Source organism: Kogia breviceps, chromosome 14 (genome assembly GCF_026419965.1).
Source record: "Kogia breviceps isolate mKogBre1 chromosome 14, mKogBre1 haplotype 1, whole genome shotgun sequence".
NCBI lineage: Eukaryota > Metazoa > Chordata > Mammalia > Artiodactyla > Physeteridae > Kogia > Kogia breviceps.
This window is the reverse complement of record NC_081323.1, coordinates 65,343,610-65,357,926: the sequence shown is the minus strand read 5'-3', so window position 1 is coordinate 65,357,926 and position 14,317 is coordinate 65,343,610. Positions and strand designations below refer to the sequence as shown.

General features: G+C 40.7%; 1 protein-coding gene across 1 annotated transcript in view; it reads left to right on the top strand.

The window, feature by feature from the left end:
* Positions 1-14,317, top strand: part of PDXDC1 (pyridoxal dependent decarboxylase domain containing 1) — a 52,167-nt gene that overhangs the window by 21,169 nt on the left and 16,681 nt on the right. The window contains exons 6-12 of the mRNA XM_059038324.2: positions 186-375; positions 2,505-2,573; positions 3,373-3,451; positions 8,577-8,661; positions 9,550-9,598; positions 10,010-10,111; positions 10,987-11,112. Of these exons, the coding sequence (XP_058894307.2) occupies positions 186-375; positions 2,505-2,573; positions 3,373-3,451; positions 8,577-8,661; positions 9,550-9,598; positions 10,010-10,111; positions 10,987-11,112 (700 nt within the window). The remainder of the gene's footprint in view (positions 1-185; positions 376-2,504; positions 2,574-3,372; positions 3,452-8,576; positions 8,662-9,549; positions 9,599-10,009; positions 10,112-10,986; positions 11,113-14,317) is intronic.

Sequence of the window (14,317 nt, the reverse complement as noted above, 5' to 3'; positions counted from 1 at the left end):
CTGAGGGGTCATTGCCTCTGTTCTTTATAACCTCCAGCTGCAGTGAGGTGTCATCCCTCTGAGATGAGGGTGATTCCTATCTGGTAACAGTTTCCAGGTTGAGAAAAGAATTACTTTCATGGTTATAAGACTGGGATATAATATTAGAGATAAGAACATACTGACATATGGGTGTCTCTTAACAGGTATGAAAATGGCTGTGCTTATTTCCACGAAGAAGAAAGAGAAGGACTTGCAAAGATCTGTAGGCTTGCCATTCATTCCCGTTATGAAGACTTTGTGGTGGATGGGTTCAATGTGTTATATAACAAGATGCCTGTTATATATCTAAGTGCTGCTGCTAGGCCTGGCCTGGGCCAGTACCTCTGTAATCAGGTAATGTGGCATAAGGTAGATATTTTAAAGAAACGATGTTTTGTTCTGTCCTGGAAGTTTTTCTTTAGCTGCTGTTTTTTTCAAGTGAAAAGAAAGGTGATTTTCTTATATGCTTGTTTTGTCATTATTATGTATAAATGTGTATTAATAAATTTATATTTATATATATATATATGTATTTTTTTTTAGTTGCCCAAAGGCAACCATAGTCAACATTTTACTTTATTTCTTCTCAGACTTGGCTTAATCAGAGTGTATATGTGTTTTTACATAGCTATATCTGGCTTTTTTCACTTCCTGTTATACAGGTTCATATCATGTTTTTACCAATTCTCCAAAGTAAAGTATGTTTTTAATGTCTTCATAATATTTCTTTTTTGTGTGTGGTACGCGGGCCTCTCACTGTTGTGGCTTCTCCCGTTGCGGAGCACAGACTCCGGACGTGCGGGCTCAGCGGCCATGGCTCACGGGCCCAGCCGCTCTGTGGCATGTGGGATCTTCCCGGACCGGGGCACAAACCCGTGTCCCCTGCATCGGCAGGCGGATTCTCAACCACTGCGCCACCAGGGAAGCCCTTTTGTTTTGTTTTGTTTTGTTTTGTTTTGTTTTTTTGCGGTACACAGGCCTCTCACTGCTGTGGCCTCTCCCGTGGCAGAGCACAGGCTCCAGACACGCAGGCTCAGCGGCCATGGCTCACGGGCCCAGCCGCTCCATGGCATGTGGGATCTTCCCGGACCAGGGCACGAACCTGCATCCCCTGCATTGGCAGGCAGACTCTCACCCACTGCACCACCAGGGAAGCCCAAGTGTATAGTATTTTAACTGTTTCCCTTTTGGGCAATTAGAGTGTTTGCATTCTTTTGCTTTTTATGACCATTTTGAGGAAGTGCTCTTTGTATAGTGCTGTTATGGACATCTTTGTGCATGAAGCTTTTCTATACTTTGGGTTGTATTCCTCAGATGGATTTTCAGAGCCAGTCTAGAATTATTAGATCAAAGAGCATTACCAATTTTTAAAGTTCATGGTAGCCTGATTACAGGGCTACCTTGAGTCAAGAACTTGTTAAGCCTCTTGGCCAAGAATGTTTTAAAGCAAAACCCATAGGATTGGAGGGGTTGTCTTTTGTAAGAGGGAGGAGTCCAGGGAGATACATAGGGGAAACTCAGGGCTTAAGTTGATTCTGAGCTGTGGTCATTGGTGGCAAGAAATTATGTCCTCTTCTTGAGGGTGTACAAAATAAGGAGTTTTATAATATCTCTTAGAAACATGAAACAAATTACTTATTGAGTACCTACTGTAGGCCAGGCTCTTATGGATCCAGAGCTGTCTTGGAACAGCAGTCCAATCTGCAAAAGATGTGTGAGAGTGTTCTGTTAAGTGGGAAAGGTAGGTGGCAGAATAGTCATGTTCATGTTTTAAAAAGCGTGTACATGCTTATATGCATATGTTTTTTGTACCTAGAAAAATATATTTATATAAATATATATATTTTTACCTAGCAATTATCTGCAAGGTTCTATACTAACCTGTTAACAGTAGTATATTGGTGGCTTATGGGGGAGGGGAATTTTCACTTTTAATTTCTATAATTTTTTATTGTGTGTTTTACTTCGGTTTCACTTTCATAATTTAAAAGAAGAATTCTTTAAGAGGAAAAAGTGTGAATAAAGTGCTCATTAAATTTTTGGTTTTTAAATGCTTCCAGGTCTTAGTTATACAGAGCAATATGCTGCAAATGTTAAAAAAAAATTCCTAAAACCTAAACTCCTTAAGGAATTTGGAAGCTAAAAATGAGGAATATAAAATTTATTTGACAATTACTGTCTCCATAACGCTGACTTCATTTCTCTCAAGATATGTACATCTGCTAGTCCATATCTATTGCTTTTTAGGAATGGATGGACCCATAAATAAGATATTGTACTTTGAATGCCTTTAGCCCGTGTTATTTACCACTAATCCTTGGAGGAAGGATTCTAAATTATCCCTGCAAATGCTCATATTAAGAGTTCCTAAGGAGAGAGAATATTTAAAAAGAATAATTGTGACTTAGAGCCACAATCTTTTGGGGACATAAGGGAATGGTGACAAAGATCTTTCTTGTAAAATTGCATGTTTCTTCTTACAGCTTGGCTTGCCCTTCCCCTGCTTGTGTCGTGTGCCCTGTAACACTATGTTTGGATCCCAGCATCAGATGGTGAGTTCTTTAGGTTTATAAAATAATAAAGAATTGTGTTTTGAAACTGTACCTTCCTTTAAACTGAAGTTCTGTTTGCTGGCCTCCAGATAATTATTAGCTTATCCATGGATGACTTAGATTTTCCCATTGCATAATACATGCTGCCAGGTTTGAATATCCAGGAAGGTTGGCTGGCATAAAGGTGAGGAGCACCTGGCTCTTAGGGAGTCTTGTAATCACTGTATCACCTGTTCTAAGTAGAAACATGGAGTCCAGTTAAGCCTCAGAAATTCCTTCTAAAGCTCATTCTTTCAAGTGGTTATCACTGTTGCCTGGATTTATGAATGGGCAGATTTTGATTATTGTAATCCTTCGCATTGGATTCTGCTTATTTTTCCATACTGAAGTCAGAAGCAAAAGGGATAGGTTTTAGGGTTCTGCATTTCTTTTTCAAGGTAGTTAGATTTTCTGGTTCAGATACATCAATGAGTAATATCAGAGATACATTTTTGGTTGTTTTTTTGGGGGGGTTGAGAGAACTTTTTTTTTATTGTAAACGTTTAAAACTAGAGAAATGTTGGTTCTGTATATGCAGTTTCTAACTTTAATCTTATTTAACTGATTTTTCTAGTTACTCTTCAAGGAAAACGATTTTATTTTCACAACTATGATTGGAGAAAAAAGGAAAATTGTCAAGAAAAGAATTGCTTTGATAAATTTTGAGAGTCATCTGCTTCTTTTAGAAGTTATAATTTTTCAGTGTATACGCTTTTATGCTGGTCATCTCATGTTTTTGTGGTTTGTCTTTCAATCCCAGGACGTTGCCTTCCTGGAGAAACTGATTAAAGATGACATAGAACGAGGAAAACTGCCCCTGTTGCTTGTTGCAAATGCTGGTAGGTATCATGAACCTGAATCTTCCATTTCGGACATACAAGAAAGAAGCTAGGTAGTTAGTCTAAAAGAGGTCAAGTCTTAAGAATCAAGTCTTAAGAATGTTTGTGTGCCACATGTTTAAGGAAGTCTGTATCAGCACTGTGGTGAGAATTACAACACTAAAGTTTTAGCTCATTATATTCCCTTAATTGTTGGTTTGTTTTGGGAGTTCTTGTTTGTGTGTATATACTTTTTCATTTAGGTTGTGCTTCTCTATTCCTTCATGTGCTTCCTTTCTAAATTGAAATTTTTCTCTTTTTTTTTGGCTGTTTGGGTCTTTGTTGCTGCACGCGGGTTTTTCTCTAGTTGCAGTGAACCAGGGCTATTCTTTGTTGTACGTGTGGGCTTCCCATTGCGGTGGCTTCTCTTGTTGCAGAGCATGGGCTCTAGGCGCATGGGTTTCAGTAGTTGTGGCACGTGGGCTCAGTAGTTGTGGCTTGTGGGCTCTAGAGTGCAGGCTCGGTAGTTGTGGCACACGGACTTAGTTGCTTCGTGGCATATGGGATCTTCCTGGCCCAGGGCTCGAACCCGTGTTCCCTGCATTGGCAGGCGGATTCTTTTTTTTTTTTTTTTTTTTTTGCTGTACGCGGGCCTCTCACTGTTGTGGCCTCTCACTGTTGTGGCCTCTGCCGTTGCGGAGCACAGGCTCCAGACGAACAGGCTCAGTGGCCATGGCTCACGGGCCCAGCTGCTCTGCGGCATGTGGGATCTTCCCCAGACCGGGGCATGAACCTGTGTCCCCTGCATTGGCAGGCGGATTCTCAACCACTGCGCCACCAGGGAAGCCCTAAATTAAGTTTTTAAATGTCACATTTAAATTTCCACCTTTGAGATAGCAGGTCAACTACCACTTTCTGCTATGCTCACCAGATTGTTTTCAGCATTGTACTTGAAGCTCTAGACAGTGGAGTAAGGCAAGAAAAATAATTAAATGACGTACAGATTGGAAAGGAAGAATAAACTGTCTTTATTTGCAGATGGCATGATTGTATAGGTAGAAAGTCCTAAGGAAACCACAAAGAACAGCCATTGGAACTAATAAGCAGATCTTTCAAGGCTGCAATGAACAACTGAAATTGAAATGCCGTTCATAATAGCATCAAGAAAAAAACCTTTATGGATAAATTTAACAAAATGATGCAAGATATGTACACTGAAAACTACAGAATGTTGCTGAGAGAAATTCAGGAAGACCCAAATAAATGGAACAATATGCCATGTGCATGGGTTGAAAGACGCAATATTATTAAGTCAGATCTCCCCAAATTATAGATTCAACTCAATCCTTATCAAAATCTCAGCAGACTTCCAATTTCTTATAGAAATTGATGAGCTGTTTCTAAAATTTATATGGACATAAAAGGATCTAAGAAGGGCCAAAATAATTGTGAGAAAGAACAACACTGGAAGACTCATCCTATCTGACTTTTAGACTTACTGTATAGATACAAATAAGAGAGTGTGAGATTAACTGAAGAGAACAGACACACTCATAGAAATATGGTCACTTGGTTTTTTTTTTTTTTTTTTACAAAGATGTCAAGATAATTTAAGAGAAAAAGGATAGTCTTTTCCACCAGTGGTCTTGAATCAATTAGATATCCATATGGAAAAAAATTGAATCTCAACCCTTACCTCATTCTGTATGCAGATGTTAATTATAAATAGTTCATAGGTCTAAACATAAGAGCCAAAGCAATAAAGCTTCTAGGAGAAAATATAGAAGATCTTTATGACCTTGGCTTAGGACAGAGATTTCTTAGGACACAAAAGGCAGAACCATAAATTGGACTTTATCAAAAATTAAAAGCTTTTGGGCTTCCCTGGTGGCACAGTGGTTGAGAGTCTGCCTGCCAGTACAGGAGACATGGGTTTGAGCCCTGGTCCAGGAAGATCCCACATGCCACGGAGCAACTAAGCCCATGTGCCCACAACTACTGAGCCCACATGCTGCAACTGCTGAAGCCCGCACGCCTGGAGCCCGTGCTCCAAAACAAGAGAAGCCACTGCAGTGAGAAGCCCGTGCACCGCAACAAAGAGTAGCTCCACTTGCCACAACTAGAGAAAGCCCACGTGCAGCGATGAAGACGCAACGCAGCCAAAATAAATAAATTTTCAAAAAAAATTAAAAGCTTTTGCTGTCCAGGGAACTATATTCAGTATCTTGTAATAACCTGTCAATGGAAAAGAATCTGAAAAAGAATAACTGTGCTGTATACCTGAAACTAACACAACATTTTAAATCAACTATACTTCAATTAAGAAAAGAAAAAGAAGCTTTTGCTATCCGAAAGACCCTCTTAAGAAAATGGAAAGGCAGATAACAGGCTGGGAGAAAATATTTGCAAAACATTTTCCTGACAAAAGACTATATCCAAAATATATAAGGAAGTTTTACAATTCAATATTATGGAGGTAAACAGTACAGTTTTTAAAGTGAACAAGAGATTTGAGTAGACACTTTGCCAAAGAAAATATATGAATGTATCAGCGCTTGAAAAGATGCTTAGAGAAATGCAAAATAAAACCACAGTGAGCTACTACTATATATCTGTTAGAATGGAGAACATAAAAAAATACAATGCCAAACACTGGTGAGGATGCAGAGTAACTGGAACTATCCCTTCAGTTAGGGGTGCAATATTCCTAACTGAAAACAACCCAGATGCACTTCCCTTGATGAATGGATAAACAAATTGTAGTATAAACATATCATGGGATACTAAGCAATAAATAGAAATAACTACTGATCACGCATATCAACACAGATGAATTTCAGAAGCATTCTAAGTGCCAAAATCCAAACATGAAAGAAGTTACATAGTGTATGATCCATTTATATGAAATTGTAGAAGGATAAAACTACAGTGACAGAAAACAGATCACAGTTGTCTGGGTCCAGTGAGTAGAGAAGGGTGAAACTTCAGGGGGGATGAGGGAACTTTTGGGGTGATGGTGGTTGCACACTGTATTTGTCAAAATTCATTGAACCATATCCTTAAATGAGTGGATTCTATTGTATGTAAATTATACTTCAATCAGTAAAGCTAATTATTTAAAAAAATAATAATAAACAGAAAAAACACATAGCCACCTTGTTGCCAGCAGAAAAACTACCACTTCCTGCCTTAGTATATTGTTGTTTAAAAAGAAACATAGGGCTTCCCTGGTGGCACAGTGGTTGAGAGTCCTCCTGCCGATGCAGGGGACACGGGTTCTTGCCTCAGTCCGGGAAGACCCCGCATGCCGTGGAGTGGCTGGGCCCGTGGGCCATGGCTGCTGAGCCTGCGCGTCCGGAGCCTGTGCTCCGCAACGGGAGAGGCCACAACAGTGAGAGGCCCACGTACCGCAAAAAAAATAATAATAATAAATAAATAAATAAAAATTTAAAAATAAAAAGAAACATAACCAGTCTACTATCAATCACTTAATAGATGGGAGAGGCTGCAGTTTACATGTGATTGAGTGGTTTACCAGTGTGACTACATTGCCGTCACCAGAGTGCACATCCCAGTGGTTAGCAAGTGGACGTTGCCAAAGTATGAAGAGAATCTGAATGTGGTCCAGTCACTTAAACACGGCACAATGCTTTATGTTTTGATGGCTTATGTGACACAACCCATGCGTTGGCCTTTTTTTATTTTTTGAAGATGTTGGGGGTAGGAGTTTATTAATTAATTATTTTTGCTGCGTTGGGTCTTCGTTTCTGTGCAAGGGCTTTCTCTAGTTGTGGCAAGCGGGGGCCACTCTTCATCGCAGTGCGCGGGCCTCTCACTATCACGGCCTCTCTTGTTGCGGAGCACAGGCTCAGTAGTTGGGGCTCACGGGCCTAGTTGCTCCGCGGCATGTGGGATCCTCCCGGACCAGGGCTCGAACCTGTGTCCCCTGCATTAGCAGGCAGATTCTCAACCACTGCGCCACCAGGGAAACCCCATGCGTTGGCCTTTGATCTTGTTTCAACTAAACTAAATGTGTCATTTTATTTTTTTAAAAAAAATTTGAGACAAATTTGGGTGGGGGGAGGAGTGGAGTTGTCAGCCCTTTTCCCGGCATAACCCCTGCAAAAGAAGCACTTGTATTAGTTGTGTTTGTTGAAGCCGTTGGTGAGTGTTTAAAATCTCGTTAGGTGGGTTCTGCTAACTGGAAATTTAGGACAGTTGGGAGAATGTGTGACTGTGCATTTTACTAAAGGCTCTGAGGAGGATCTGCCCAGCAAAACCTGCAGTGTCAACAGATCACCGAGGGAATGGGTTAAAGTGTGTAATATGTTTAAACTGACTTCAGAATTCTTTCTACATTAAAACAAAGTACCTCTCGGGAATTTCCTGGTGGTCTAGTGGTTAGGATTCGGCGCTTTTACTGCCATGTCCCGGGTTCAATTCCTGGTCAGGGGACTGAGATCCCACAGGCCGTGCAGTGCAGCAAAAAACAAAAAACAAAACAAAACAAAAAAACACAAAGGACCTCTCAAATTGGGTTAAAACAAACAAAACAAATTCATCTATGTATTTTTTATAGAGAGCACACCTAAATAAAAATAACCCAGAAAGTGACAAAAAGTAAGTGTGGAAAAGGGATATCTTGGGCAAATGCTAACAAAAGTACTGTAGCAAGGTTGCTGTGAGATAAAATAGACTTCGTATTAATAATAATTCATGGCATCTACTCAGAGATATAACAGGTATGAATGCTTATGAATATAACTTTGAAATATATAAAGGAAAAGTTGATAGAATATAAGTATAAATTGACAAAACCACAGTTTTGGTGGGAGACTTGAATATATTTCTCATGAAACAACAGATAAAGTAAATAGAAAATAAGTATATAGAGGATTTAAATAACACAGTTAACAAGTTTGATTTTATAGATACATATAGTGAACAATATACACTCTTCAAAACTTGAATAACCAGCTTGCAAAAGTTGATTTTAAGCCAGTCCACAAAGAAAATCTCAATAAAACAGAGATACAGTGTTACTTCTCTCATAGGGAGATAATGTATATAGAAGCTTTTATCATGCTGCGAAGACTCAGAAAATATTTGTTTCTTTTAGTATCCTTTCTTGTGTGTTTTATTCTAGGAACTGCAGCAGTAGGGCACACAGATAAGATTGGGCGTTTGAAAGAGCTCTGTGAGCAGTACGGCATATGGCTCCATGTGAAAGGGTGAGCGGAGGGGAGTTTGGCTGCATGGTGGGCTGGCAGAGTGCCCAGGAGGAGCTCACTTTTTCGTCACATATATCACTAAGGGCTCTTTGGATTGCAGATTACAAAATTACCCAAATTGGCTTAAGCAAGAAGAGGTGTTATTGGCTCCCATAGCTAAGAAGACCAGTGTTAGGATTGGCCTTGGGCACCATGTCAGCCAGGTCACTTGGCTAAAGTTCCTCCATGGTGGTGGCTTCGTCTGTAGATAGCCTTTCCTGTTCTGGTGCAGATTAGCTGCAGCAACTCCAGCCTCCTTTCCAGGTGTGTGCAGAGGGTCAGAAATCCCAGCAGGAGTCTCGTACTGAGCCAATTGCTGTAGCCAGGGAAATGTAACACTCTTAATAGTTTAGGTGATTTGTGAAGCTGTGGTCTCATAGAGGAGATTGGGGTGGCTTCCCAGAAGGCTGTTGGAGTGCTGCTAAGAGAAGAGAGGGGAGAGGATGCAGGGGAGCCCAGGTAGTCCATTTCCAGGACATCATACACATACACGGTGTGTTGCTTTTCAATATTGTCCCTCTGGGAAAGAATGATGACTGGGAAATAATACTGGTATCCACCAAAGATATAAAATAATATAAAATAAGACACCCATTACACTAAATAAGTAGAAGTCACCCTCTAAAATACGTTTTGATTAAAATGCATTTTCCAGGTTTTCCTGAAAGTTGTATATGTACCACACTTTATGTTGCTGTTATAAAAGCTACCAACACAGCTGAAAGACATGTAAATGTCAGCGTGAAACAGCACAGCGCTTTTTAAAAAAAATTTTTTAATTTAAAGTATGTACTTAGTGAATAAGCAGCAGTAAATAAGTAGTTCTTAGGTCTGTGTTTTTTCTTCCAGTGTGAATCTGGCAACATTGGCTCTAGGTTATGTCTCCTCATCAGTGCTGGTATGTTGTTGATTTACTAAATACTGTGTTTTTTTGTTTTTTGTTTTTTGAATTTTATTTATTTATTTATGGCTGTGTTGGGTCTTCGTTTCTGTGCAAGGGCTTTCTCTAGTTGTGGCGAGTGGGGGCCACTTCATTGCGGTGCGTGGGCCTCTCACTGTTGTGGCCACTCCCATTGTGGAGCACAGGCTCCGGACGCGCAGGCTCAGCGGCCATGGCTCACGGGCCCAGCCGCTCTGCAGCACGTGGGATCCTCCCAGACCGGGGCACAAACCCATGTCCCCTGCATCGGCAGGCCGGACTCTCAACCACTGCGCCACCAGGGAAGCCCCACAGTTTTTATGAATGGAGAAAGGTGTTGGGTTTAGTGTATCCTGATAGTCTAACAAGAAGTTGTTCTCTCTGTGGTAGGCTGCAACCAAATGTGACAGCATGACGTTGACTCCAGGCCCATGGCTGGGTTTGCCAGCAGTTCCTGCTGTGACGCTTTATAAGCATGACGATCCTGCCTTGGTAAGCTTACTCTCACTGGGAGGGAGTGGGGAGTGGCTAATAATCATTGAATCTGGGGGCAAAATACAGAAAAAGGAAAAAGTGAACATTTTCTTTAATATTACCTCTGTGACTTTTTTTTTGAAAAAAATGGTTTTAACATAAATGAAACTATGCCATATATATTTTTCTATTTAGTCTCCCCATACTACCCCATGTGTATGAAAAACTTTTTATCACTGTGTAATATTCCATCACTTGAGTACCACAGTTATTTAATCATTCTCCATTTGTGAACTTTTAGGCTGTTTTCAAATTTTTGTTACTAAAGTAATGAGCATCATTCTGTGTTTCAAATTGTTCCTTAGACTGGGTTCGCAGAAATGGAATTAATAATGAGTAAGAGTATTTTAAGGTTCTTGATCCACATTGTCTAAAAGGTTGTAACATGATACAGTTTTTAAAAGCATAGTGGTGGTTCTTGTTAGTGGATCAGTTAGTGATAGGCACATGCAAAATAAGCTTTCATTGATTCTTCTTAAACAGTTAATACCTTGCTCAGGTGATAATGGCCAGGTGTTTGAGGATGCTCAGAACAACCTTGGGAGGGGCTGCCTCTTGAATGGCTTAGAGCTCCAGCTCTGGGATGAACCCGTTTGGATTCTCATCCTGGCTTTGCCACATCTTAGCCGTGGACCCTTAGACAAAACAAGGTCTCTGAGCTAAGTTGCCTGGAATACTTAGCTCATGGAGTTGTTTGATGATCAAATGAATAATGCAAGCCAAGTGCCTGCATAGCATCTGACACAAACTAAGTGCATAGTAAATGGTAACTAATTAGTTCTGCTATGTGATTTCATTGGCTTTGATTAATAAACCCATATTGGCTTTTTTAGACTTTAGTTGCCGGTCTTACATCAAATAAGCCAACAGACAAGCTCCGTGCCCTGCCACTGTGGTTGTCTTTACAATACTTGGGACTCGATGGGATTGTGGAGAGGATTAAGCATGCCTGTCAGCTGGTGAGTAGAAACCTGAAGTTCAAATGAGTCACAGATACTTCATGGTAGAAACAGAGACAGAAAAATGCTTCATTGATTTACCCTTCCCCCAATACCTTGTTGTCTGGATTTCCCATCTCATAAGCAAGCAGACTAATTTCCCTGCATATATAGGTTTCTTGTTCAAAGTTCTGGGAGAGACTGCTGGGGCTGTCCCAGCATTTGTGTCCAAATGAAATCAGATTAAAATGAATGCCGGTGTCAGCATGGGGGAGAAAAGAAGTCACAAGGTGACAGCGAAGGAGTGGAGAATGCAGAAGCCAGGATAAATGTTCCACTTGACCGACTCTTGAGGGTAAAGGAATATGATGGCTGGGGGCAGTAAGGCTGGCATGGATATTTTTAACACACTCCAGCTTGGGCTCCCGAATTGCAAGGCTCTAGGGACAATTTTAATTCTCTGTTTGAGGTGTTCTAATTGTGAAAAATATATAATTACGTTGTAGTTTAGAAAGCAAAAAAAATGCCATATTTACACAGTTTGAGAGCTGAGTTCTACCTAAGTCTAAAGCATGATGTCACCTTTCTGTACCTCCAGTTTCTCACCTGTAGAATAGGGGTGATGATGTAATGGAAGATTGTTATGAGGACTTAGTTAGTACATGTAAAGCTCTTATAGCAGCACCTACTCATATAGTAAGGTCTGCAGATAGTTTTAAAAATAAATCTTTGCTTTAAATATATTCTTGGAATTGACACTTCCTCGTGTCATTTTTATATTTAAGAAAAATTAGTATTTTCATATTACTGTAGCAGGAGTTCTTTGGTTTATAATATTAGGATTGTTCTTTTTTTTTTTTTTTTTTTTTTTTTGTGATATGCGGGCCTCTCACTGTTGTGGCCTCTCCCGTTGCGAAGCACAGGCTCTGGACACGCAGGCTCAGCAGCCATGGCTCACGGGCCCAGCCGCTCCGCGGCACGTGGGTTCTTCCCGGACCGGGGCACGAACCCGTGTCCCCTGCATCGGCAGGCGGATTCTCAACCACTGCGCCACCAGGGAAGCCCAGGATTGTTCATTTTAACATTAGTTTCTAATGAAATAGAAAGATTCTAAATGAAGTAGTTTCATTTTTACATTAAGTGATATTAAGATTTATGTTCATTATGTTTACAGAAGCACCACATTTTAAAAAACATTTTCTCACTGGGCTGTTGGCTCACATCTTGAGGTTTTGTCCTTTGGAAGGAGAAGCCTTCATCGCGATGGTAACTAAGTCAGTTTGGGGAAGGTTTGGGCACTCCAGGGAGAGTTTTTCAATTCCCTTTGGTTTACGGGGCGCAGGAAAATAATGATGACAATTAGCCACCAAACACTTGAGGTCACTGCAGCTCTGGCATCTTCCTGCCAGCAAATGCTGTGGTGGATCTCAAACCCTCCTGAGGACTTGACTCTGCTGCTGATTCACTGCTGCTAAATGCACATGTGAAAACCGCATGGGGGTTCAGCAGGTGTGGTCGCCTGTGTCCAGTCCTGCCTTGTCCACACCAGGTCACATGTTCCCTGAGAGCAAAAATCAGTGTCCTTCTTTTCTTCCTCCTTCTCATCTTCGTCTTCGTGGCAAGCAGTTCCTGAGCATTTACTCAGTGCCAGGCGCTGTGCAGCACCGTGGATGCAGGCTCTCATTTGGTCCCTACAGCTTCCCTAGAATATAAGGTCCACTGATAATATATTAAGAATTAGTTTTCATGAGGGGTTTTCCTGTGTCCAGCACTCAAATAAATATCTGTTGAATTAATGACCCCCAGGCCATGCAATATATATTATTTTGTCCCCACATTAGTGATGAGAGAGCTGGGATTGAGATATTAACAATGATGACAGTCATCATCACTTATGTAATGCATTCCCCGTTCTAGACACCTAACATTTATCACCTCATGGAGGATAGATACTGTCACCCCACTGTGTAGTTGAGGGAACGGAAGCACAGAGAGGTTGAAAAACTTGTCCAAGGTCATAGCTAGTAAGTGGCAGATAAGTAATTTACCCACAGTCCCACAGGTGGTAAGGGGCAAAGCCAGGTTTTGAACCCAGATGTGGTTATTCCAGACCCTGTGCTCCTGACCAGCTCTTAACGGTGCTGTGCACTCTCATTTACCTTTGCTCTTCCTCCCAATATCGGTACAGTGCCTTGCACACATTTGCACTCGCTAGTTTGTTTTTGTTTTTTTTCTGGTTTTGTTTATGTTTTTTAATACTTTCTTGGCCACGCCATGTGGCATGTGGAATCTTAGTTCCCCGACCAGGGATTGAACCCACACCCCTTGTGTTGGAAGCACAGAGTCTTAACCACTGGACCACCAGGGAAGTCCCTGGTTTTTTGTTTTTTGTTTTTGAGGTATATTTGATATATAACATTATATTCGTTTTAGGAGTACATCATAATGATTTGATATTTGTATGCATTGTGAAATGATCACCACAATACATCTCGTTAACATGCATCACCACACATAGTTACAAAAAATTTTCTTTTCTTGTGATGAAGACCTTTAAGATTTATTCTCTTAGCAACTTTCAAACATGCAATACAGAATTAAAGTTACTACACTATTGGGAATTCCTTGGTAGTCCAGTGGTTAGGGCTTCGCGCTTCTACTGCTGGGGCGCGGTTTCAATCCCTGGTTGGGGAACTAAGATCCCGCAAGCAGCAAGTTGTGGCCAAAAAAAAATGTTACTACAGTATTATTGACTATATTCCCCATGACTCATTTTTAATAACTGCAGTTTGTACCTTTTGATCCCTTTCACCCACCCACCCCCAGCCCCCGCCTGTAGCAACCACCAGTCTTCTCTGTAGCTATGAGCTTTATTTTGGTTTGTTTTAGATTTCACATGTAAGTGAGATCATATGGTATTTGTCTTTGTCTGAATTATTTCACTTAGCATAATGCCCTTAAGGTCTACCCATGTTGTTGCAAATGAGAAGATTTCATTCTTTTTTATGGCTGATTATTTTCCATTGTGTGTGTGTGTGTGTGTGTGTGTGTGTGTGTATCCCATCTCCTTTATCCATTCATCCTTTGATGGACACTTAAGTTGTTTCCGTATCTTGGTGATCATAAATAATGCTGCAGTGAACATATCTTGTCGAATTAGCGTTTTCATGTTCTTCAGTTCAGATAACCCACGTGGACCTGCTGGATCATATGGTTGTTCTATTTT